The 26,130-nt window shown below is 36.4% G+C and overlaps 2 protein-coding genes across 3 annotated transcripts in view; one reads left to right on the top strand and one right to left on the bottom strand.

Moving 5' to 3' along the window:
• LOC140743439 (dynein axonemal heavy chain 5) overlaps positions 1 to 16,385 on the top strand; it is a 75,095-nt gene extending 58,710 nt beyond the window's left edge. Inside the window, exons 28-48 of the mRNA XM_073074702.1 lie at positions 430 to 654; positions 1,914 to 2,086; positions 2,883 to 3,038; positions 3,852 to 4,062; positions 4,515 to 4,709; positions 4,793 to 5,089; positions 5,167 to 5,285; positions 5,371 to 5,732; positions 5,811 to 6,797; positions 6,873 to 7,365; positions 7,469 to 8,111; positions 10,034 to 10,828; positions 10,908 to 11,156; positions 11,266 to 12,834; positions 12,939 to 13,107; positions 13,260 to 13,412; positions 13,516 to 14,491; positions 14,583 to 14,739; positions 14,976 to 15,128; positions 15,705 to 15,837; positions 16,097 to 16,385. Of these exons, the coding sequence (XP_072930803.1) occupies positions 430 to 654; positions 1,914 to 2,086; positions 2,883 to 3,038; positions 3,852 to 4,062; positions 4,515 to 4,709; positions 4,793 to 5,089; positions 5,167 to 5,285; positions 5,371 to 5,732; positions 5,811 to 6,797; positions 6,873 to 7,365; positions 7,469 to 8,111; positions 10,034 to 10,828; positions 10,908 to 11,156; positions 11,266 to 12,834; positions 12,939 to 13,107; positions 13,260 to 13,412; positions 13,516 to 14,491; positions 14,583 to 14,739; positions 14,976 to 15,128; positions 15,705 to 15,837; positions 16,097 to 16,350 (8,469 nt within the window). The 3' untranslated portion in view covers positions 16,351 to 16,385. The remainder of the gene's footprint in view (positions 1 to 429; positions 655 to 1,913; positions 2,087 to 2,882; positions 3,039 to 3,851; positions 4,063 to 4,514; positions 4,710 to 4,792; positions 5,090 to 5,166; positions 5,286 to 5,370; positions 5,733 to 5,810; positions 6,798 to 6,872; positions 7,366 to 7,468; positions 8,112 to 10,033; positions 10,829 to 10,907; positions 11,157 to 11,265; positions 12,835 to 12,938; positions 13,108 to 13,259; positions 13,413 to 13,515; positions 14,492 to 14,582; positions 14,740 to 14,975; positions 15,129 to 15,704; positions 15,838 to 16,096) is intronic.
• Positions 16,386 to 17,169: 784 nt separating this feature from the next.
• Positions 17,170 to 19,834, bottom strand: LOC140743438 (ADP,ATP carrier protein). Of its 2 annotated transcripts, none has more exons than XM_073074701.1 (5): positions 19,619 to 19,834; positions 19,310 to 19,512; positions 18,907 to 19,168; positions 18,567 to 18,798; positions 17,170 to 17,637 (listed from the first exon to the last, which is right to left on the bottom strand). In XM_073074701.1, the coding sequence occupies exons 2-5, from the start codon at positions 19,494 to 19,496 to the stop codon at positions 17,395 to 17,397; spliced, it is 924 nt and encodes a 307-aa protein (XP_072930802.1). In that variant the 5' UTR covers positions 19,497 to 19,512; positions 19,619 to 19,834; the 3' UTR covers positions 17,170 to 17,394. The 2 variants fall into 2 exon arrangements, with proteins under 2 accessions (XP_072930802.1, XP_072930801.1); XM_073074700.1 differs by having other exon boundaries at positions 19,310 to 19,517; positions 19,619 to 19,833.
• Between the last annotated feature and the right edge of the window lie 6,296 nt (positions 19,835 to 26,130).

The raw sequence follows: 26,130 nt of genomic DNA, 5'->3' as shown, positions 1-26,130 counted from the left end.
GACCTCAGGTAGGAATATCTAATCCTATCTGGGGTTGATTACAGATGTCCATGGGCGACAGTAGCCACTTACCATCAGGTGGACTGCATGCTCGTATGCTACACGTATACTATAAAAAAAAGGCTTCCGCCCATGAACATCTCGAGCACCATATAGACCAGAGACTACCTGAAGCTATTAACAGATGCTTTGCTTTTTTAAGACTTATCATGACCTCCTATATCCCACATGCTTTGGTACTCTCGCGGACTAAAATAATCGCATCATATGTAGGTAAGTCAGTCACCATTCACAACCTTCCATCGAGACTGCTTTATGCTAGATGTAGGTGTGACAGCAAATACATTCCCGAGCGAACTATACTTGTTCTACCACCGTTAACGGCGCTTATTATTATTGTGATTGTACAAAAGTTTTTAATATTTCTAGGTCGGTCTCCTCGGTATCCAGATAATATGGACAAGAGACGCAGAGCTTGCCCTCATGCAAGCGAGGCAAGACAAGAAAATTATGCTTGAGACCAATAACAAGTTTTTGGAACTGTTGAATACTCTAATAGACCAGACCACAAGAGATCTTCTTAAAATAGAACGGATTAAGTTCGAAACACTCATTACTATTCACGTACATCAGAGAGATATATTTGATATGCTGGTAAGATTAACTACACTAAATATTAATTAGATACAAATTATGTATCATAGTTATAAGGTGGTAGGACAACAAGATAATATTTCAGAAAGGTTTTACGATTCTGCTCTCGTCCTGAATAACTAATACATATCATATTAAATTTTGATAGATTTATCATTTAAATAAATTATTTTTGATAAATACTGAGCCCGCCGAAAACATAGCTCGCTAATTAAATAATAATAATAATTAGAGATGCGCCGAATAGTGGTTTCACCGAATAACCGAATACCGAATATTATTCGGTTTAACTTTTATCGAACCGGTAAAAAAGATGCCGACTACGCCGAATACCGAATACCAAACGAATATTCGGCGCATCTCTAATAATAATCATTAATTAAAACAAATGTCGTGCTTCCTAAGACAGTTTGCTAGCGCTATTGTAGGATAGGGATAAAACCATAGACAGAATTTTTTCACTACGCTAATCTATGGATAAAACCGAACCTTATTACTAAGCCTCCATTTGTCCGTTTGTCACATGGCTTTATCTTTCGGATCGTAAGGAACAGATACTTACAGTTTTTGCAAAGTATGTATAACGATGACCGCTATGTATAACAACAAATACTTACTAAAAATAAAGAGGTTTGTTTATTTGTTCTTAGGCGTTTTTGTGTATTGAGCCGTAATAGGTACGTAGATAGTTTTCACAATGCATTTACTGCAATGGCTGATGTACAAATGTATTAACAAATACTAACAATAAAAATAAATGAAAGTCTGATGGTACGGAAACTTTCGTATGCTAGTTCGACGCACAATTGGCCAAATTAGGATTTTTTTCTGTAATATTTTTATGTTTTTCTTTATTACTACTTCATAGTGGTCCTTTGCTTAGTTACATTTATTTTAATGCGTAGACAAAAATATTTATTAATTACTTACGCCTGAGCAGTAAAAATACATTTTTAACTTTTTACCACGCTCTTATTAGCTTGACTTGTATGTATCTATGTATGTAACGGAATCTTTGTACTCGATTTTTACCCACTTAAACAAATAATAATAAACGAATTATAACGAAAACGAACGAACGGTCTGATTAATTTGAAATTTTGAACAATTATCAAGAACCGATGACAATACACGATTTAAATAATTTTGTCCCATTCACCTCAACAGGATGGTCCGGAATCAGGATTAACGATTTTCCTTGTGCGATTTTGGCGTGGTTTTTAATTTTTAAACTATAATAAGTACCTTATTTATTCTAGTGTCGTCTAAATGTCCGCTCAGCGAACGACTTTGAATGGTTGAAGCAGTGTCGGTTCTACTTCAAAGAAGATGCCGATCGCACTTGGATATCGGTCACCGACGTCACCTTCACGTATCAGAATGAATATCTGGGTTGTACCGAACGTTTGGTCATTACACCTCTAACGGACAGGTGAGGTGGTTTTTAGAAAGCGTTTTACATTGACTGCCGTATTGCCCTGTGTCGTAGGTGCCATGGACACAACAATACACAAACACCCACACTCATAACAGGCTCCGGCAGGTCCGGCTGGGGATCGTAACCCAAACCTCTGCTGCTCTCTGATAAAAGATGCATAAAAGATCTAGGATGGATTAATTAGTTAACGATCACAGCGTTTCGTAATTATATGGTGCTACTATGTAATACAGAATAAATATTTAGGTTTTTCTATAAAAGTGCTTATTACACATGTCATAATATTTGTAACCATATAGGTATAATCAATATTGCCGCTCGTGGACATCTGTAATAGTATGTAGTGACCTCAAATAAGGAAGAAGTCTTGCTTGAAGTCGGTCGTAGGCACGTGGTACACGTGCTACGCATGCTACACGAGCTACGCGTGCTACACATGCTACGCGTGCTACGTGAGAACTAATTAAGAATGCTTCATGTATGTTACAACCACCATTGAATGACTATTCTGGAATATGCTCCAAGCTTTCTTTAAATAGGTTTTTTTTGTAATATTTGTGTAGCAGGCGAACGTGATGCTAAGTGCCGCTCACGGACATCAGTAAACAACCCCAGATAAGATTAGATTCCGGCCTGAGGTCGGCCACAGATGTGCCGCTACCATAAGCTTGTTCTTAGACAGAAATAGGTGTGGCGGTGGTCGAACCACAGAGGGTTCTACCACTTCAAATGTTGGAGATATGTCTCCAGCAGAACATAAAAACAGTTGCAGTCTCAATATTTATTTTAGATGTTATATAACGCTGGCGCAAGCACTGGCCATGAGTATGGGCGGCGCGCCCTGCGGTCCCGCGGGTACCGGCAAGACGGAGACTGTGAAGGACATGGGCAAGACCCTCGCTAAATACGTAGTCGTTTTCAACTGCTCCGATCAAATGGATTATAGGTAATCATGACTTTGTTAAACATATACACATATAAACATATACATATATGTTACATGCTAGGTATGTAGTACGTGGAATAGGCATGATGACGAATGACAAATTAAAAACAAAATCCAGGATCCCTGTCATTCATGCTGTGGACATCTTCAAAAAATATTATTTAGATGTACCTGGTCGTAGATTGCTCCACCAGAGGTTACTAGGTTCGGATCCTAGAACCCTATGCCCATTGGATTGGTTTAAAGATAGTCACGTCATGTAATTATTAATATAAATATATGAAGATCACTGTAAAATGATATTACAAAACGTTGAAATTTGACGTATACTTTTTTTATTGTCCAGCCATTTTAAGTCGTTAGTTCCTTAGCTCCCCACTAGACCCACTCCACAAAATGTTACATTGTAGATTACAGATTGTCGAGAAACCGTGTACTTAGATTTACTACCGAAATATGGCAATGGCAATTTCTATTCTTTTTTTATAATATAGGAGTAGCAGACGAGCATGTAGTCACCTGATGGTAAGTGACTCCTGCCGCCCATGGACATCTAAAATCAACCCCAGATAGATTAGATATTCCTACCTGAGGTCGGCCACAGATGCGCCGCTACCCCTGAGGACTAAGCTGAAACGCCTCGGAAAAGTACGTCTCCCTTGCCACATTCTTCACAAAGAACACAGCAGCATTTAACACTGCTGTTATGAGGCAGAGATAGGTGTGGCGGTGGTGCTGCCGGAGTCGAACCACAAAGGGATCTACCACCTTCAAAATATATTCAAGTTAAAGAGTCAATTTTCTACTCAACAGAGGCTTAGGTCGAATCTACAAAGGACTTGCTCAGTCCGGTTCTTGGGGTTGTTTCGATGAGTTCAATCGTATCGAGCTGCCGGTGCTGTCAGTCGCTGCACAGCAAGTGGCAGTCGTGCTGGCTGCTAAGAAAGAGAAGAAAAAGACGTTCATCTTCACCGATGGTGATATGTCGGAAATGTGCCCAGAGTTTGGGATTTTCATAACCATGGTAAGGAAATTTCGTTTGTTCGTTAGGTCCTTTTTGTTCAATGCTTCCATCCATCCATCCATCAGCCTTCAATGCTTACTTTTTCATAAAACCCAACCAAACCTAACTTCTTCTTATAATTATTACATACATACATAATACTATTTATAGTTTTGTAATGCGCTAAACATTAGTTTTACGAATAGACCCTTTTGTTTTTAGTTTTATGTTGGTACCTTTCTGCGTTTATTTATCAGGAAAATGGCTAAACTAATTTTGACGGGACTTTTACGGGAAGATCAAACAATTATGGAGTGAAATAAATTATTTTAAATCCCATATAAAACATATTGATTACTAAAAGATAAGGTACTAAAAGACAAGGTTTAAAATTCTGTGACCTACGGTTGTATGTACCCAAGGTTTAAAATACTGTAAGTAGATAATTTTTATATATCAATAATTCTCAACAGAACCCTGGGTATGCTGGTCGTAAAGAATTGCCAGAGAATTTGAAAATACAATTTCGTACAGTGGCTATGATGGTACCGGATCGCCAAATTATTATAAGAGTAAAATTAGCCTCTTGCGGCTTCCTCGAGAATATAACGCTGGCTCGAAAGTTCTATACCTTATATAAGCTATGCGAAGAACAATTGACTAAACAGGTAAATATGAAAATTAAATATTTTATTAAGTTCACTTTTAACTGTTTCAATTTTAAATATATTTTGAATATTTATATTTCCAGGTCCACTATGATTTCGGTCTAAGAAATATTCTCTCAGTACTCAGAACTTTAGGGGCTGTTAAGCGAGTTAACTCTAAGGACAACGAGAGTACAATCGTGATGAGGGTCCTGAGGGACATGAACTTGTCAAAATTAATCGACGAAGACGAACCACTGTTCATATCGCTTGTAGCTGATCTATTCCCAAATCAGGCTTTAGAGAAAACAACATACAATGAACTTGAAGAAGCGATTAAAAAACAAGTGGACCAGAATGGTTTGATTTACCATCCACCTTGGGTATTGAAAATTATACAGGTATCGTTAAATACATTAATAAGTTACAAAGTCTTATTTAAATTGGTATTAATAAGAATAATACGAATATTTTTCAGTTGTACGAAACACAACGAGTACGTCATGGAATAATGATCCTGGGACCGCCGGGGGCTGGCAAAACAACCTGCATTCATACATTGATGAGCGCTCTATCGGAAATAGAGGAACCGCATAGGTATATTATTTTAAATTAATATTATTTTCGCAGCCACAAAGTTTTATATAAATAACATTGACCGCAAATTGTATTTTGATTCCAGAGAAATGAGAATGAACCCAAAAGCAATTACAGCAGCTCAAATGTTTGGACGGCTCGATGTAGCTACGAACGATTGGACGGATGGAATATTTTCAGCGCTGTGGCGGAAAACCCTTAAGATAAAAACAGGAGAACACATATGGTTGGTTTTAGATGGGCCTGTGGACAGTATCTGGATAGAAAACTTGAATTCGGTGCTCGATGACAATAAAACACTTACTCTGGCTAATGGTGACCGATTAACTATGTCCCCGACGTCCAAAATCATATTTGAACCTGAAAACATTGATAATGCATCGCCCGCAACGGTATCAAGAAATGGAATGGTATACATGAGTTCTTCGGGATTAGATTGGGAACCAGGTAATTGTAATAGGAAATAAGTAAGGTGCATGACCTTCTTACAAACCCGAGCTTTAATAATATTATAATTTTTTTCAGTATTAAGTGCATGGCTCAAAAGTAGATCAGCGAGGGAAATTGAAGTATTTAGCGGATTGTTTGAACAAACGTTTTTAAACGTGTACACTTGGTGCACACAAAACCTTATCTTCAGCATGAAAGTACTCCAAAGCAATATTGTATTTCAAATGCTTAATTTATTAGAAGGTTTAGTGCCTCCACAAATAGTAGAAGTAGAAGATCCATCTGCGAGTAAATCTGTTAATGGTGACATGGACGACGACGAAGAAAAGGAAAAGGGAGAAGAAATAATTTTATTTACACCGGAGCATTTACATAAAATTTACGTTTTCGCCTTAATTTGGGGCTTTGGATCTCTTTTGGAGACCGGTGATCGGATTCGGTATGATAAATACATAAAAGCTAATTTTGCTCAAATACTAGAGTTACCTAAACATCCTACTAATAAACCCAGTATTCTATTTGACTTTTACGTGAAACATCCCGGCAAATGGGAATTATGGGATGATTTGATGACTAACTATATGTACCCGGATACAGCAACACCTGATTATTCAAATATTTTAGTGCCTATTGTCGACAATGTGAGAATAAACTACCTCATACATTGTATTGCTAAACAAGGGAAAGCAGTTTTGTTACTTGGAGAACAAGGATCAGCCAAAACAGTCATGATGAAGGCTTACATGAAGAATGCAAACCCAGAACAAATTATGGGCCGTTCGTTTAATTTTTCATCGGCCACGAGTCCATACCAATTTCAAAAAACTATAGAAAGTTACGTGGAGAAGCGTAGTGGAATGACGTTTGGACCGCCAGGTGGAAAGAAAATGTTAGTTTTTATAGATGATATAAATTTACCACAAATAAATGAATGGGGCGATCAAATAACAAATGAAATTGTCAGGCAAACGATGAGTATGGGCGGGTTTTATAGTTTGGAGAAACCTGGTGATTTTACTACTATCATCGATATACAGTTTCTTGGTGCTATGGGTCAGCCAGGTAAGCATTTTGTATTTTTATTGCATTATTTGTGATATTTCATTACCCAAACTACTTATACATTTATATTTTTAGGTGGAGGAAGAAATGATATTCCCGCAAGGCTTAAACGTCAGTTTTCGATATTTAATTGTCCATTGCCTAACAATGATTCAATTGATAAGATTTTTAAAGTTATTGGCGAGGGCCATTATAATGCAAAGCGTGGATTTACTGTTGAAGTTAGATCACTTATAAAAAAAGTTATACCTCTTACCAGAGAACTATGGATGAGGACTCGAATAAATTTGTTGCCTACGCCGGCCAAATTTCATTACGTATTTTCCTTAAGAGATTTGTCCAGAGTTTGGCAAGGCATGATTGGGACTCTACCAACTGTAATTGAATCGGAAAAATGTTTAATGTTATTATGGAAGCATGAGTGCTCGAGAGTATTTTCAGATCGATTTACCCACCAGACTGATAAAGATTGGTTCAACAAAGCGCTATATGATATTGCAGAAGAAGTATTAGGAAAGGAATATAAGACCATGATGGAGAAAGATCCAGTGTTTGTTGATTTTATGAGGTATGTATATTTCTAGCAAAACATTGAAATGCTTGGTTTATTTTATATTATTTAATATAATTCCATACGTGATTATATACCAATAAGTATTATTTTTTAACAGAGATGCCCCAGAACCAACAGGTGAGGAAGGTGAAGACGCCGATATGGAATTACCAAAAGTATATGAGCCTGTTTTTGACTACAGTGAATTACGAGATCGTTTGGAAATGTTTCTGTCTCAATTTAATGAAATGGTTCGAGGTTCTGGAATGGATCTTGTATTCTTCCCGGACGCCATGCTTCATTTAGTAAAAATATCTCGAGTGATAAGACATCCCCGAGGTAATGTTATGCTGGTTGGCGTTGGTGGGTCTGGAAAACAATCCCTCACAAAATTATCTACATTCATAGCGGGGTACCGTTCATTCCAAATCGCACTGACAAGGTCTTATAATGTTGGAAATTTCCTAGAAGACTTAAAGTTATTATACAGATCGTGCGGAGTTCAAGGGAAAGGGACAACATTTATTTTCACAGACTTGGATATCAAAGAAGAAGGTTTCTTAGAGTACCTGAATAACATTTTGTCGTCAGGAGTAATTTCTAATTTATTTACTAAAGATGAACAACAAGAAATTATTTCTGAGCTTACGCCTATCATGAAACGCGAAAATCAGAAAAGAACTTTAACAAACGAATTAGTAATGGAATATTTTCTTAACAGAACATGTCAGAATCTCCATGTAGTTTTATGTTTCTCTCCGGTAAGTTGTTATTCTAGAAACAAATCAGCATTACTTACTTATAACATCAATGATAGAAATTTACAAATACATATAAATACTTTAAAGTGGTAGAACCATATGTGGTTGACCCCGGAGTTGCAGTAGGCAATTACCATCAGTGGACTGCATGCTCATTTGTTACTTCACCATTATATATAAAAGCTATTTAAGGTAAAGTCACCTATTTCCGCGGTATTTTCACCAAAACTAGAAAGAGCGTCAGATATTAAGCATTTACTACGGCTTAATAAGGAATTAGATAATTTTATCAGAAGCTTCATTATCTGTACTCTTGAAATAGACTCGACATTTTACGATTAAATATTGATTTAAATGTGTATTTAAAATAAATATGAACCAAGTCAGAAAACCCTAATTCCGATGTAAAAATCCTTATTCCGATGTATTTGGCTCCTAATTCCGAGTATACAAAATAAGGGAGTGAAAGAGATAGAACGACTGCTACATGGTGTATAAAAATAAATGTTATTTATTGAATTTAGTTTAAATTTTGATTTTTTTTTTTATTATTAAAAGAGTAGCTCTATCATAAGTGTTCTTAGCTATGATTAAAGGGAAGCTGCCGAAATAAAACTTTTTTTCAGTATAGTTTCTTGACTGGTTAATTTTACTAATGTAGGTATATCATGTATTTTTTAAACTGCAGTAGATTCGTGTATCTGCAATACAATTTTGGACATTCTTCTTCGTGTACTTTATACTAGGGTTTATTATCGTACACCAGAAATAATAATAATATCGAATATCGTCATCAGCTTTATAGAATTATTTCGTTTTGAGTAATTTAATCAAATGAAAACGTCGTAAAATGTTCTAGTTCTTATTTAAATAGCTATTAAAATCGTATGACAATGTTAATTCTTCATTAATTAGGATTAAGTGAATTACTGATACAAACGATATATGTGTTCTTAAAACCGATGAAAACTTTAAACACCCTGTATAGTATTTTGCGGCTATGCCGCGGATTAATGTGTCCATATAACCTAATTCCGATTTATATACATCGGAATAGCGTTTCATAACTAAAAATCACGTTTCCAAATTCCGATTATTAAATAATAACAGACTTTTACACAATTTAGAGGCAGAAAGATGCTTTATTGAAATATGTATATAATAATATACAATACTTGTTCAATATTCCATTGATATCTGGATAAACTTCATTTTCTCTCCTTAGTTGTCCCATAGAAGAAATTAGGAAAGTACATAAATAGGTCATCTTTGATATTATATAATTAGGTAATGCAGTACAATGCTGTGCCTCGGAAAATGATTTCGATATTAATTGAGTATTAAATTTATCAAATTCGAAGCAAGACGTGCTTATTCATAAAAACAACTACAAAAATTGAAATTAAATACAAGTCTATGAAATTGCTATTCCGTGGTATACCTCGGTTTTAGGGACAGCCCAAAATATTTGGCACCTAATGCCGCTGTATTTTTAAACTTATTTTTACTATTATCTGTTAAGAAATAAGCAAAATATTTAAATGTTATCGATTCCATATATAATCAATATAATGTTTTCATTGAAACACTATCCCACACATGCATATTTATTGAAAAAATCACTATTTGAGAAATCGTGACATTCACGTGCAAGAGGCCCAAAATGTATGAAGCATGCGTTTGATGGAGGCACTAATGCAAAACTATGCGATTATTTAAAAAACCATACACATAATACTATTACGGTAGCCATATGACGATAGAGAGATAAATTATCTATTAAATAACATACCTTTCAGTAAAAATGATTTTGTAAATAGTTTATAAAAGCCATTTTTGTAAATACCACGGAATTTAGTGCCAATTTCAGAACCCCTCGGCATTAGGTGACTTTACCTTAATATTTTTTGTTGCAATTACAGGTCAGTGAAGCTTTTAGATATAGAGCTATGCGTTTCCCAGCCCTTATATCTGGCTGTACAATTGATTGGTTCCAACCTTGGCCGAAAGACGCACTTGTATCTGTAGCAGACCATTTTCTGGCGGAATTCGAAATAGAGTGTACAAAAGAAGTGAAAAAGGAGCTTGTTACCGTTTTGGGCACTATACAAGACGTTGTATCTAAAGTATCCGCGGAGTATTTTCAAAGATTCCGAAGATCATCGCATGTAACTCCAAAATCATACCTTAGTTTTATTGGTGGCTATAAAACTATATATCAAATGAAACAGAAAGAACTTGGTGATGGAGCATTAAGAATGGATACTGGATTAGAAAAACTGCGAGAAGCATCCATTTCCGTCGAAGTTCTTAAAAAAGATTTAGCAGTAATGGAACAAGATCTTGCTTTAGCTTCAGAAAAAGCTGATCGAGTATTAACAGAAGTGACTGAAAGAGCAATGCAAGCAGAAATTGTTAAAAATCAAGTACAAATTGTGAAAGAAAAAGCTGAAGCTTTAGTAGCATATATAGCCGAAGAAAAAGAGAAAGCGGAAATAAAATTGGAAGCAGCAAAACCAGCGTTAGAGGAAGCTGAGGCTGCCTTGAATACGATTAAGCCTGCACACATAGCCACTGTGAGAAAGTTAGGAAGACCGCCACATTTAATTATGCGTATCATGGATTGCGTATTAATTCTGTTCCAAAGAAGGTTGCATCCCTTGATACCAGACACAGCTGCACCATGCCCAAAGCCATCATGGGCTGAGTCTCTAAAGGTAAATTTGTTATTTCCTTCGATTCAAATTTATGAACCAATTTACACAAAAACTAATACATTTCTATAATTTCGTATAGATGATGGCTAGCACTACGTTCTTGCTACAGTTGCAAAACTATCCAAAAGATATTATAAATAATGAAATGGTGGAGCATTTAGTTCCATATTTTGAAATGGAGGATTATAATATGGATACAGCTAAAAGGGTTTGTGGAGACGTAGCGGGACTACTATCCTGGACCAAAGCTATGGCATTCTTTCATAGCGTAAATAAAGAAGTGTTACCATTAAAAGCCAATCTTTTACTTCAGGAGGCAAGATTAAAGGCAAGTCAAATGTATTCAATTATAACTTACTCATACTCTTAACTTAAATTAGATAAACGTAACTGAACTACGCAAAACATGTTAAAATCCATACATTATGTGTTTGCAGGTTGCTATGGAAGACTTGGCATCAGCTGAACGGCAGCTTGAAGAAAGAGAGATGTCTCTAAGAAAAGTAAAAGAACAGTACGAATCTGCTGTTTCTGAAAAGCAACAATTAACTGATGCCGCAAATGTATGTCTAAGAAAGATGACAGCTGCGACTGCGCTCATCAATGGTCTGGGAGGTGAAAAGATTAGGTGGACTCAACAGAGCAAGGATTTCAAAGAACAGTTAGGTAGACTAGTCGGTGATGTTGTTTTAGCTACAGGATTTTTATCGTATTGTGGTCCATACAACCAAGAGTTTAGAAATAGCTTATTTAACACTTGGATGGGAATATTAAAAAGTAAACACATACCTGTAACTGACAATTTAAATATTACAAATATGTTAGTTGAAAGTGCAACTATATCCGAGTGGACACTGCAAGGTCTACCGAATGATGAATTATCTGTACAAAATGCTTTGATTGTTACTAAATCCAGTTCATATCCATTGCTAGTAGATCCACAAAGTCAGGGTAAAAATTGGATAAAAAATAAAGAAAGCTCTAACGAGCTTCAAATAACTTCGCTTAATCATAAGTACTTTAGAACTCACCTAGAGGACAGTCTTTCTCTAGGCCGACCGCTGCTTATTGAAGATGTTGGAGTAGAATTAGACCCCGTAATTGACAATGTTTTAGAAAAGAACTTCATTAAATCTGGGTCTATAGAAAAGGTAATAGTGGGCGATAAAGAATGCGACGTAATGCCTGGATTCATGCTTTATATTACAACTAAGCTACCTAATCCTGCTTATTCCCCTGAGATTAGTGCAAAAACGTCCATAATTGATTTTACTGTAACAATGCAAGGCCTTGAGGATCAACTGTTGGGCCGTGTTATTTTAATGGAAAAATCAGATCTAGAGGAAGAAAGAGTAGCGCTATTCGAATCAGTCATGAAAAACCAGAGAAGCATGAAGGAACTCGAAAGCAATTTATTGTGTCGTTTAACGTCTTCTGTAGGATCGTTAGTGGACGACGAAGCTCTTATACAAGTATTGCAAATTACCAAAACCACAGCCGAAGAAGTGAATGAAAAACTTAAGGTAGCCGAGGTCACTGAGAAAAAAATTATTAAAGCTCGCGAAGAGTTTAGAGCTGTAGCAGCAAGAGGTTCTATATTGTATTTCTTAATTGTCGAAATGAGTAATGTTAATATTATGTATCAAAATTCTTTGAAACAGTTTTTGAATATTTTCGACAACTCAATCACAAAGTCTGCTAAAAGTAACATCACAGAAGAACGAATAAATATTATTTTGAAATATTTAACTCATGAAGTATGGGCATTTACTTTAAGAAGTTTATATGAAAGACACAAAGCATTATTCACGCTCATGTTGGCCATGAAAATTGATTGTCAACGTGGACTAATTTCTCACGATGAGTTCACGGCATTCGTAAAGGGAGGAGCGTCACTAGATCTTAATGCTGTTACTCCAAAACCATTTAGATGGATTTTAGACATAACTTGGTTAAATTTAGTGGAAATAAGCAAGCTAAAGGTATTTTCAGAGGTACTGAACAAAGTAAGTAACAAAATAATTATTATTACACATTTATGCTATAAGTAGTATCAAGTACAAGAAATCGTAAGAAAATATTTGTCTAAAACATTTGATTATTTTACTAGATATCAACAAATGAAAAAGAATGGCGCATTTGGTATGAAAAAGCGAAACCTGAAGAAGAGACAATACCCAGTGGGTTTCAAGAGAGTCTCGACGTGTTCCGCAAATTGCTTCTTATTAGATCTTGGAGTCCAGATAGAACTCTTTCGCAAGCAAGAAAATATATAGTTGGTATGTTTTAATCAGACCTAATTACTATCATCGGCACATATTAGTTAGAAGTCAAACCTAAGTATGTCAAGCTTAATGAGAATTATGCACTTAACTCCATTCTACCTAATTACTAAATGTCACTTACAGCCTTTGGCCTTGTATTGTTTTAGATTCTCTCGGTCCCGAATACGGAGAGGGCTGTATTTTGAACCTGGAAGCTACTTGGGAAGAATCGGAGCCACGCACTCCTCTTATATGTATTTTATCTATTGGATCAGATCCATCTACACAAATAGCGTCACTGGCCAAAGCAAAGGAGATCGGTAAATATTCCAACGTGATTTATTATCAAATCATTTATTAGATAAGTTTATTCTTTAAGTTTTATATTAGAAATTCATTACACAATTGTCCTGTATTTTATAGTTTTGAAGGCTGTATCTATGGGACAAGGACAAGAAATTGTAGCACGTAAAATGATATCAGACTCCATGAATGAAGGAGGCTGGGTGCTGCTGCAAAACATCCACTTGTCGCTCCCGTTCTGTGTAGAAGCTATGGACGCCCTCATTGAAACTGAACATATTCAAGAAACATTTCGTCTCTGGCTCACAACAGAAGTCCATACCGACTTCCCCATAGGATTACTACAAATGGCGATAAAGTTCACCAACGAGCCACCTCAAGGGATACGAGCCAGCATGAAAAGAACGTATCAAAATATTACTCAAGATACTTTAGATTACTCATCTCTGTCTCAATGGCCTCCATTGTTATATGCAGTTGCATTCTTACATACGATTGTTCAAGAAAGAAGGAAATTCGGTCCTCTGGGGTGGAATATACCATATGAATTTAATCAGGCCGACTACGCTGCCAGTGTCCAATTTATACAAAACCATCTCGACGAAATCGATCCGAAGAAAGGAATATCCTGGCCTACCATCTGTTACATGCTTGGAGAAGTGCAATATGGTGGAAGGGTGACAGATGATTTTGATAAACGTCTTCTGACGACATTCACAAATGTTTGGTTTTGTGATGTGCTATTAAGACCTGGTTTTGAATTTTATAAGGGATATAAGGTACCACAAACCAGAAACTTGCAAGGCTACGTAGATTACATTAATCAGTTGCCCCTAACAGATACGCCAGAAGTATTTGGACTACATGGTAACGCAGATATAACGTATCAAATCAATAGCGCCAAAGATATATTGGATACCATTCTAAGCGTTCAACCTAAGGAAGGTGGCAGTCAAGGGGGTGAAACTAGGGAAACTATAGTTTATCGATTAGCCGAGGACATGTTAGAAAAACTTCCAAAACAATACGTCACCTTTGAAGTCAGAGAAGCATTACAGAAAATGGGTGCATTTCTTCCCATGAACATATTTTTGAGGTAAGAACATAATTTGTGATTTTGAAAAAATAAATACCTTAACCATTCTATCGTAAATAGAAATGAGACAATAATTTGAACTTGTTTTCAGACAAGAAATAGATCGAATTCAGCGAGTTATAAAAACCGTGCACACCACTCTGTGCGACTTGAAATTGGCAATTGATGGCACAATAGTGATGAGTCAAGGTTTACGGGAATCGCTCGACGCTATGTACGATGCGCGTATTCCTCAGCAATGGTTAAAGGTAACATTATAGCATTAAGTTTTTTCACCAAAACTGGAAAGAGCGTCAGATATGAAATCTTTGCTACGGGATTGTTAAGGGATTATATATTTTTATCAGAGGCTTGGTTCCTAATTCCGAGTGTACTAAATGGAGACTGTTGATAAAAATGATGAATAAACGTACCTATATAACGGTTTCATAATTATGAAAGCATTTGGAAGTGTACTTAACTTTAGATTTGATATTACCACCAGGTATCATGGGAATCTGCAACGCTCGGTTTTTGGTACACGGAACTACTGGAGCGTGAACAGCAGTACCGAATTTGGCTCCGCGCCGGACGACCGCATGCCTTCTGGATGACCGGCTTCTTCAACCCACAGGGATTCCTCACGGCTATGCGACAGGTCTGGCACCTACCTTTTTTACCACGCTTTTATTAGCTTGGGTTGTATCTTTGTATGTATGTAACGGAATATTTGAACTCGATTTTTACCGACTTTGAACAGTTCGATTAATTTAAAATTTTGAACAATTATCAAGAACCGATGACAACACACGATTTTGATATTTTTATCCCATTCTCCTAATCAGGATCGTCAGGAATCAGGATTAACTATTTTTCTTGTGCGTGGTTTATATTAGCGTGGTTTTTAATTTTTAAACTATAATTATTATATTCATATTATACATAATTTTAAATGACTTTATAACTGTAATTGGCTATTGCAGCAAGAATTTCCATTGCACAAGAATCCATTCAAAACGTTTATCCAATAGCTAGCCAATACCTCTGCGGGTTCCTTGTTGTTCCCTTATTGTTTCCTTAGGGTTCCTTATTGTTTCCACAAACTTAGCCAGCACTGTTCCTATGAATTGTTCCCGTCATTAGATCCTACTTGTCTAACTATAAAGCCCAGAGGAAAATAGCGCCTTTAGTTAAAAATAAACGACAAAAATTTAGATCATAAATCTATTTGCAGGAAGTAACTCGCAGTCACAAGGGTTGGGCATTAGATTCCGTAGTTTTACAAAATCATATCACAAAGTTAAATCGCGAGGAAGTACATGAAGGTCCCAGCGAAGGAGTGTATGTTTACGGACTATTTCTTGAAGGTAAGCCTAAGAAATAATGTTTAAGAAAATAAATAAGTGTTTAAATAATTTAGATTCTACATTGAAACACGGCTCGTCGTGAACTCATTAGGGTCCTACAGTTATGCATGAGTATTTTCGTCATCGCGCACCTTTTTATAAAATTAAATATAAATTAAACATATTTAGTTACATTTAAAAATATAATGTAGAGAGAGTAACTGTAGTTTGCATCCAAAATTGCGATTCGTAAATTTAAAGTTATTATTAAAATTTTTAGGAGCATCACTGGATAGGAAATCGGGCAAGTTGATCGAATCAAAGCCTAAGGTTCTCTACGAGCAGATGCCGATAATATACATCTTCGCCATCAACACCACCGCGGGGAAAGATCCCAGGCTCTACGAATGCCCTATATACAGAAAACCTCAGCGGACAGACGCCAAATATGTTGGTTCCATTGACTTCGAAACCGACAGCAATCCTAGGCATTGGACATTGAGAGGAGTAGCACTGCTATGCGACATTAAATAGATGGTAAATGTAATAAAGATCAAATACAAAAAATGTGGGCTTAAGTTTTATTGCACCTATCACGTTTTGTACCTACGGTCAAATTTCTAATAGTAACATTATACTCTTAGAATTTCTTGGTAAGCAGTAGTTTACAATGATTTGTAAATTATCCAGTTTTTTATTATACACTATCGTAAGGAATCACCCGCAAGTCCAGTAATCAAAATATAAATAATTCAGTGTTTTCTTCAACTCTTAAACTCTCAATTACCATTTAAACTTTAATTATACTTTTAATTACAATATTTAAAGTACGCTCGAAATACCCTTTGTGGTTCGACTCCGGCGGCACCACCGCCACACCTATTTCTACCTAATAACAGCAGTGTTAGGTGCTGCTGTGTTCCGGTTTGAAGAGTGTGGTAAGGGAGACAGACTTTTCCGAGGCCTTCCAGCTTAGTCTTCAGGGGTAGCGGCACATCTGCGGCCGACCTCAGGTAGGAATATCTAATCCTATCTGGGTGGACTGCATGCTCTTCTGCTACTCTTATATTATAAAAAAAATACAACTCTCGAGATGTGGCTTGGTGGTGGGGTGGAGCACCAAGAGTTATAACACACCTTAAGTGTGGTCGAGTGATTACCCTAGATAGATGTCAGTCTGAGAAACAACTTCGTCATGTCGAAGCTTGTTTACAGCCTAGGCCGTGTGATTTGGATTTGCCGAAAGTGCAGTTAGATTACTGGCAACTGGGAAAGCACGAAGTCGACTTCCCTTTACACAGGATTGAGGATGAAAATGGCTTGTAAAATTGGACAAGTGAAATGAAAGAGCACTTTCCAGTAATAAAATTATAATATTATATTTCATAATTCTGAAAATTTTCATAAAAGTTATTTCATAAAACAACCTTTATGATAGACGTATTCGTAAATTATGAAATACATAAATGCTCAAAGTACACTACTACAAAATTTGACATCAACCTAAAACGTACACTGACATGCACAATAATCTAAGCCTAATTAGAAAAAGTATAAGACCGTACTCTTCTTGCGAACTTAAAGTAGTTTCTTTATCTCGTCGTATAAGACCAGCACTAGGGCTCCGCCGGCGCCTCGGAGGACGTTCGAGAAGGCACCCTTGAAGAACGCTCCGGGACCCTCGGTGCGGAGGATAGTGGCCCAGCAGTGCGCGGTGCTCTTGTACAGGCGCTCGTTCACGGGCCGCCCAGACTGCATCATCATGCGCCGCCGCACCGTGTCCAGCGGGTACGACGTGATGCCGGCAATCGTCGTTACAGACTGCGCATTACAAACAAAACTTATACATAATATACATTGTCGTAATAATGAGCTCATCTTGGCTCTTCCTAAAACGAGGTTTTGTGTATAGGTAGTTACTATATGCAAAACAGAAAAGCCCTGTAAACACATATATTCGAAGTCTTTCTGCTAGATACATAGATTAGTAAAGATACTTCGCCGCCTTGAAATTGAATGAAGCCACAAACGGCTTATTTTAGTAAGTTATTTTTTTTAATTCTTGACAAAAACATTTTTAGAGAAAATTTACGAATAAATAACTAATACTGCGTAATTCACGTAATAAATAATTAATTGTTTCAAATATTTTAGGGACATTTAAGCACGGAGACGTGGCAAAACTTTTTAATGCAACTATTTCAATTCTCAAAACTGGGTACATTTTCTTGTTAGGCGTGAGTAATCTTTACTAATCTATGGCTAGATACACGTAATTATAATATCATGTAAGGATGACGTTATGACAATGTATTTGTTATATGTTATGTTCGTTGACCATACGCATATTTGCTGTTACATATGCGTATTTTCCGATCCCACATCCCGGTAAAGTCTTAGCAGGTGCTTATTTATTTACATATTTAATTATTTATGTATTTATTGTAACACAAACACAAGGTTAAGGTACAACAGGGCAAACTTAATGCCTGATGGCATTCTCTACCAGTCAACCCTTGGTGAATGGAGCAAAATTTGCGGCAGGTGTTAAATACATAAACATATCCAAATATATATATACACACATATGTCTAAAATATAATAATGTATAGATATTGCATGCCGTTTCATGATAATACAAGTATAATGATGTACGTACGTATACCTATGTGTAAGCATCGTATAAAACACTTGCCAAAAATGCTAGTCGAAAAGTTTACGTGCTAATATGATTTACAAGCGTTAAGCACCTGAGCTATGAGCCACGTGAAGAAAAGCGGTGTGTTTTTGGGATCTGGCAGCATGCCACGCGCTGTATCATAGAAACCAAAGTAGGTTGCTCGATAAATTATAATGCCCTGGACAGACACTATAAATCCCCGATACCACCCGATCGGACCGTCAGACTTCAAAGTTTTCATCAAACAATCGACCAGACCGTTGAACTCCTTCGCTTTACCTTTTCCGACGTCAGCTGCTAACCTGGAATAGTTGATATACATGAAATAACAGAATTATAGGATGAGGTAATTGATTCTAATAAAGAAGAAAATAAAGAAATATTTATTTAAGTGGGTTATGTTTCTTTACCTGGTTCTCGCGAAATCCAATGGATATACAAAGCACAAGGACGTCGCCCCAGCAGCACCACCGGAAGCCAGGTTACCCGCGAAGTATCTCCAGAACTGTGTATTCTTATCCACACCCGCAAGAAACATTCCCTTGTACACATCCTTGAATGCGAAATTTAGGGCCTGCGTAGGGAAATATCGAATCACATTCGCCAGATTGCCTCGCCAAAATGATCCTAGTCCTTGCTCCTTAGGTATACGAATGAAGGCGTCAACGATTCCTAAAATAACACGAATGTATTATGTGACACAAATGATGGTTGACATATTTTATAATATACCTACCTACCTACCTGTTACATAAAATAACTAAGTACAAAATTAAGATTTAAACACAGTTCTGATAAAAATAATTATCTAACCTTTGTACCGCTTATCTTCTGATATCTGCTTAGAAACGTGCTGCACCTGTAAGATCAGCTTCACCCGTTCCATAGGTGCCATAGCAGTCTTTGACACCGCAGCAGAGATTCCACCGGCCAAGAAATCTTTAAAGAACGCACTAGGGTCGCGTCCTTTTTCTTCTTTTTTGTCGTCTTTCTTGGACATTTCTTGTTTGTTACTACTTTACTGGAAAACACAATTTTAAAAACATAAATGTGTTTACACACTACCACTACGCTAAACTAAGAAATAACGATGTTTCTTATAATAAACTAAGAAAACCTTACCTTTGAAATTAGAAAAACTTGAAGTACTTTTCCCTAAAAGGGCACGTCCCCATTACAGATAATTACCTGTCTAACCACTAAAGGTAATGCAATGTTCACTAGAATATATGTAATATAATTTAATAATATCACTGAATATAAAATTATTTGTCAAATTCAGGTCAAATTTATCATCAATAGCTTACAAAAGACGGACGGTTTTACTTCTTTATTTCAAATATAGAATTGCAAAGAAGTTGCCTGCCATTTGAAGCGCTGTGAATAGAAGAAAATAATTTATTGGTTTTCCCTAAAAACTGCCACTAAACTTAAACTAATCTTTGTTCATTTACAGGCATAAATAAATGAGCTTGCCTTTATTTATCCCTGTAAATGCCAATAAAACCCTGCTTGGAAGTTGCTGATAAAAACTCTGTGATCAAATAAATACCTAATCATTAAAATTATTATCTTTATGTACCCTGGAAGTAACATTAAACGAGCATGTAGCCTACCAGATGGTAAGCAGAGGTGCCGCTAATAAGTGATTAACCCCACATACTAGAGATTATAGTCTTATCCGAGGTCGGCCTCAGATCCTTAACTAGGTTTGTAGTGTTGGTACACCTTAAGCCTAAGTTGGGAGGCCTTTTTATCCTGTCATACCCTTAAAATTATAACAGTACCTAATGCCACAAACTAAAATGTGGTAATGCTTAATACTTGTTGTGAAGCTGCAAAAGATGCGATAAATATTAAACGGGCGACGGCTCGTGCTGTGGATTAAATGTTTAACCGTACCTAAGCTTAATTTGCAGTTCTAGGAAACTTATAACTTAGATATGTGCGTGTTCATTTTTGAAAACTGCTATGATATTTTCTGTATGGTCATTTGTCATCATCAGCTTCAATAGATTTTTTAATTTCCCACATGATTTTCAGTTTTTATGTTCATCTATCCACCGGCCTTTGCACGCTCAATGTTGGACACAGGCTGCGGCTCGCCCCATGACACAAGCAATACCACAACGGTTTCCCTGTCTATCTAACGATCATTTTGGTTAAACGTCAATAAAAACAATATCTTATGTTATCTGTACTTATCATAAAGTAAAGTCCCCCGCGGCCTCTGTCTGTCTATCTGAACATCATCATCATAAATTCAAAAACTTCTAAACAAATTCTCATGCAGTTTTCACTAATAGATGGAGTGTTTCTAGGGGAAGGTTTTCGTTTATAATTTATTAAGATTTTATGTAAATTAACTGAACTACGACGATAAATATTCCAAATTTTGGGAAAAAAATAAGCTGACCGGGAGCTTTATCAGCGTATGCTGCGTAATCCAATAGATTATGTGAAGAAAAAGTATGAGGGTATTATTCCTCTTAAAAAGATCTACATTAGAGTCCGCGATGTCATATAATACTCGTATCTTTGTTGTGTACCCCACAATAACTGCTTTTATGGTTTTAAAAAGACGTCAAAAATTAAGTTCATATTAAAATGGTTTTAATAGACACCAAATATTAATCCTTATTAAAATAAATTCTTTAAAAAATCAAGCGTTTAAAGTACATAAAAACTACTATTTATAGCATGTAAATTGCACTTATAGTATAGAAGATCCTATCAGTATAACATTTAGCGGGATGAATATATTATATTATGGATGAGGCACGCACTATCTATAAAGGTGATTTTCGTTAGGTTTAATATAAAGTAACCATAACAAGTAGGTAGTATCGACTGTTTCCCCAAATTTTCAAAGTAGAAAACGAGGATGCAGTATACCTGATGGAACGTGGTCACTGCCGCCCATCATCATCATCATCAACAACCCATTACTGTCCCACTGAGGGCACGGGTCTCCTCTCATAATGAGAAGGATTAGCGCGCTGGCCAAATGCATATTGGTAGACTTCACGTACCTTTGAGATTTTTTTTTATAAATCTCTCAGGTATGCAGGTTTCCTCACAATGTTTTTCCTTCACCGTTTAGCAAGAGATAATTAATTTCTAATACGCGCATAACTTTGAAAATTCAGAGGTGCGTGCCTGGGATTTGAACCTCGGACCCCTCGATCGAGAGGCCGTTTCTTAACCACTAGGCTATCACTGCTTTAGTTAGAAATTGGTGTGGCGGTTCTATCTCCCCGGTTGAACCATATTGGTCTTACCTGTTCGAATATATTGTTGTGAAATATTTTACACCAAAAATGCGAGGTTCGGAAGTGGAATTTTTTTTTACTGTCGATCACCCGTCCGACTATTAACCGCACCATACGAGAGTGTCGTCAAATGCTAGCTAGGGGTGTCTTCTCAGAACTAAGACTATTTAAGGCGATAGTCCACCGCGCAGGCCAACTCACTTTACACTTCTTTGAATATTTTTAAGAACTCTCAAGCATATAGGTTTCCTCAAGATGCGTTTCTTCGCCGCTATAGCGATTGATGATCAAGTTCTAATAGACCCATAACTATGAATAATCAGCGGTAGGTGTAGGTGTGTAGGTATCTGGGTTTCGAACCTAGAATACCTCGATAGACAAGCCAAGTTTCCACCAGTAGGCTATCACTGCGTGTGTAAGTTTTGTATGCTCTACAATATCTATATTCATTTTTAGGTAAGTTCAATAGGCACCATTTATTTATCGCTGTATTCTGGAACCAGATCCCGTGCTTGTCATAAGAGGCCACTTAAAGAGGGTTTCCGCCGTATTGGACGACGAGAGTGTAATCAACGAGGCAGGGATCCTACTACGGATCAAGGCACGTGTGATCGTGAACACCTTAGGGTTCGTACACAAAACTGCGATACGACGTCGCATCGCAAAAATCTGCGAGCTCCCTCGACGCATCGCAAGAACTTGCGAATTGATTCGCATCGCACAGTGGTTGTTGTTGTTGGTCACCCTGAGAGACGCTACGCCGCACGATATCGCATCGCAGCAATTCGCATCGCAATTTTCTGCGTTGCGAATTCGCATCGCGTCGCATCGCAGTTTTGTGTTCGAGCCCTTAAGGTGTTTGATGATTGCAAGCCTGTGCAAAGAGATCCCCCTGGCGACTAAAGTTGAACGCCTAGGAAAAGTATGTCTCCCGTACCTCAATATTAAGGTAGTGATGCCCACACTTGTATGATGCCCTTGCTCCATGTACAGAAAAACGTGTCGATACATTTCGAAAACTCGCGGGGTCAAATAGACTACATATAGGCGTTTAGAATAAAACACAATCATAGTGAGGGAATCCTTTGTATTTGTTGCTACAATACTATGCTAATGAATGACGTGCGGCGGCGAGGGGTTCGCCAAAGACGGCACGCATCACAATAAGTAGTAATCTCTAATATTAATAGGCTTATAGAATCACAATCATACGACGGTAGATCACAAACTGCTATATGCGACTACCTCAATTGACACCTGCGGGCCTAGACAACTTGGCACAGAACAACTGGAAGCAGTATTGTTTGTCTCGTTACCATCGCCCTATAAATAATTTCGCCTGATCGCTCATTTGTCTAGACCCTCTATACTATTACGCGATTAATACAAAGTTGCTGCACCGCCTATTTTAATATAGTACTATACTCTAGGAGATAAATAAAATGCAGTTAACACTGAATATATGAAGTAGAAGGGACCGAGTAAATATGTTACATATTTTTCGTTACACAATATATTTTTTATAAAAAATATACCTATTAACTTTACGTTTAGTTATATACGCAAATACTTCAATAAATTAATTACTGACACAACGTCTGGATTTCGATGAGTTTTGGATATGTTGGCTAATGCTACGGTATAAATAGTATCATCTGTTATACAACAATACAAGCTGAGTAATTTAATTATTTTGTGTTATGGTGGCGGCACTACCGCTAGATGCATGCAGAGTCATAACAAATAACAACTGCTCGGCCCCTTTGTTTTATTAATTATTACATTATTGTGAATGTGATATACATTTTAAATTTATTAGTTAATAATTATTTTATTTTATTGATTATAATATATAAAAAGAGAGCACTCTGTATTATTTTCCTACCACACGGAAATACTATTGCAGAAATAACTTCTCTTGCACACAAATAAGTTAAATAAAATCAAACTAAGTACAGTATTGTGGTATCCTTAAACGATCTTGTTAAGTATTCAGCGCCATCACAACAGCTGACAGTGTGGTAACAAGCCCGTTCACATCTATTTAAGCTCCAATCTACACTTGCATAAAAAAATATATAGTCTCACTGAGTTTCGCGTTTTTGGAGCTCACATAAATGAGTGAGCGGAAAGTACCACGGCGGATACTCGGCGGATCTTTTGGACTTTACAGGTTGTCAAGAACTAATAAATTATTCTTATGGTAAAACGTCTACTCGGGGCCACAAGTGTTTTATCGCTGATAAGCCGATCCGTTTAAGGACACCATGACAATAGTGTTAAAGTACAAACCAAAGTGAAAAAATACAATGGACCGATGTTCCGTACATCGACCGCCGAGTCGTCGCCGGACGGAATACAGACTTTCCGAACGATCGCAAACCATAAACCGCCGTTTGGTTCATACAAAGTTGTTGCAGCCGTGCACTAAGCTAAGACTAGCCGCGACTCAACGGTCGTACTGTACACGAGTCTGTTAATTCAAGTACTAAGTCCCCGTCACGAGAAGTTACAAATTATTTTGCATAAATCGCAAACACAAATATATCATTCGATTTTAATGCATACATTGGGTTTGTAGGGATCTTATGGAAGTGCGTTACTTATAATTGGTAGTACTTTTCACGCCAAATCTCGCTATTCAGGGGGAGTGACATAGGCCACGTTGTACGTCCACGCCAGGAAAACAGATTCACCAAAAATCTAGTTAAGAAGTTCAGGTTTATCAAAATTAGAGCGTTTTTCTCTATTCATTTCGTCATAGATTCCGCCATGCACGCCACACACTAGAAAAATGCATGCTAACTACGATTCTAAGTAATTTTAACTGTAAGTGGCGTGTTCGCGGAGTACAATATTTATTGACTGAATACTATACTTGAATTAGGTATTCTATTGTATATTAAATTAATACCTTATAATCTTCTACCTGTTCCCTACCTCTAGCTCCTCGTGGCGAGGACGTTTATTAATCTATTATCCATGTATAATTTAAGCATGGATCCTACAAACTCATCAAAATTGTTATTATGTACAACGTTCAGGTGTCAGATTAGAGATAGCCGTGATAAACACCAACGTCTATACTCTATTTCAATATCACATGTCCCGTTCGACAATCTCCCTTCTTTTTACTCTGACGTATCGCTATTCTTGTTTGAACAATGGTAAAACGTATTATGCTTTATTATTGCTTTAAACGATTATCTTTTGCTTTTAAATACATATAAATTTAGTACGTCGTTGATAAATAGCTATGTTATTTGAATCTGTTCCCTATATAATTATTCCCAATGGATTTATCTTGACCTGTTAAAATTTGTAAGCTGCTGGTCAAAAATACAGTTTTGAGAAATCTGTTTCCAAAAATGAAGATATAATTTGTAAATTTTCTTTTTTAAACAACCATGAAGACACGTTATCACATATAGCGCATGTATGTACTTATACAATATATTACGTCTTTATTTTCATACAACATAGAAATTATCACATTGGAACTATTGCAATTCTATAAATTAATACGGGAAATTATAACTTCGGTTCCCTTTGTAAGTACATTGCGAGATAGTGTTAATTTTGGCGTAGTTAAAGTTGAAATGTAGAAGAAGTGCAGAAAGCTGCAATTTGTGTGACATTACAAATTGTCACCGTTCATTCACTGTTTACGTTCACCCTGTCAATGTTAAACACATTTGTTACATGTCAACACAATAGTGAAATGTTATATTGTCACATATGAACACAATGGCTTACATCGAAAACGGCTTATTATTTTTAATAAGATGTAGCTAATAAGTTGTTTTAATAAGTTGTTTTCATTTCTACTACATTTGCGTTTTTCGAATAACTCATAACTCGTTTGCAATTCATTTAAAACAGTTATCGAATTGTGCATCTTAGTTATAATAAAACAATTAATGACACCTCCGTTTATTAGCGTCGCCTTCTTACGCCCGTGTACCACCATAATATTGGCGTTTAAAGTTATTCAAGTATTACATAAGTAGAATTTAAATTTTTTAAACCCCCTCTTATCAGCGAAAATAAGTGAAACTCTCTACTCCATCCCGAATTAAAATGTAATAAATTTTGAAAAAAAAACAGACCAACATCCTTACCACCATTGCTTACGTAATACTTGAATGACGCTTTAAAATATTCTCTAAATTACAACATTATGAAATATTATAAATATTATTAGCAAACAAAACTACATATTCATTTTACTTATATGTCATAAATTAATCAACAATAAAATACCAACATTACAAATCACTCAATTTGGTATTTTTGCTGAATTTGCTGAAAACTAATTAATACTTGCCACGGAATTAGATGTTTGATAGCTCGGAAAATCGT

The sequence above is a fragment of the Epargyreus clarus genome, unplaced genomic scaffold (genome assembly GCF_041222505.1).
Source record: "Epargyreus clarus isolate Ecla_fem2 unplaced genomic scaffold, WU_Ecla_fem_2.2 ptg000007l, whole genome shotgun sequence".
In the NCBI taxonomy this organism is placed as follows: Eukaryota; Metazoa; Arthropoda; class Insecta; order Lepidoptera; family Hesperiidae; genus Epargyreus; species Epargyreus clarus.
This window is presented reverse-complemented; position numbering and strand designations above follow the sequence as displayed.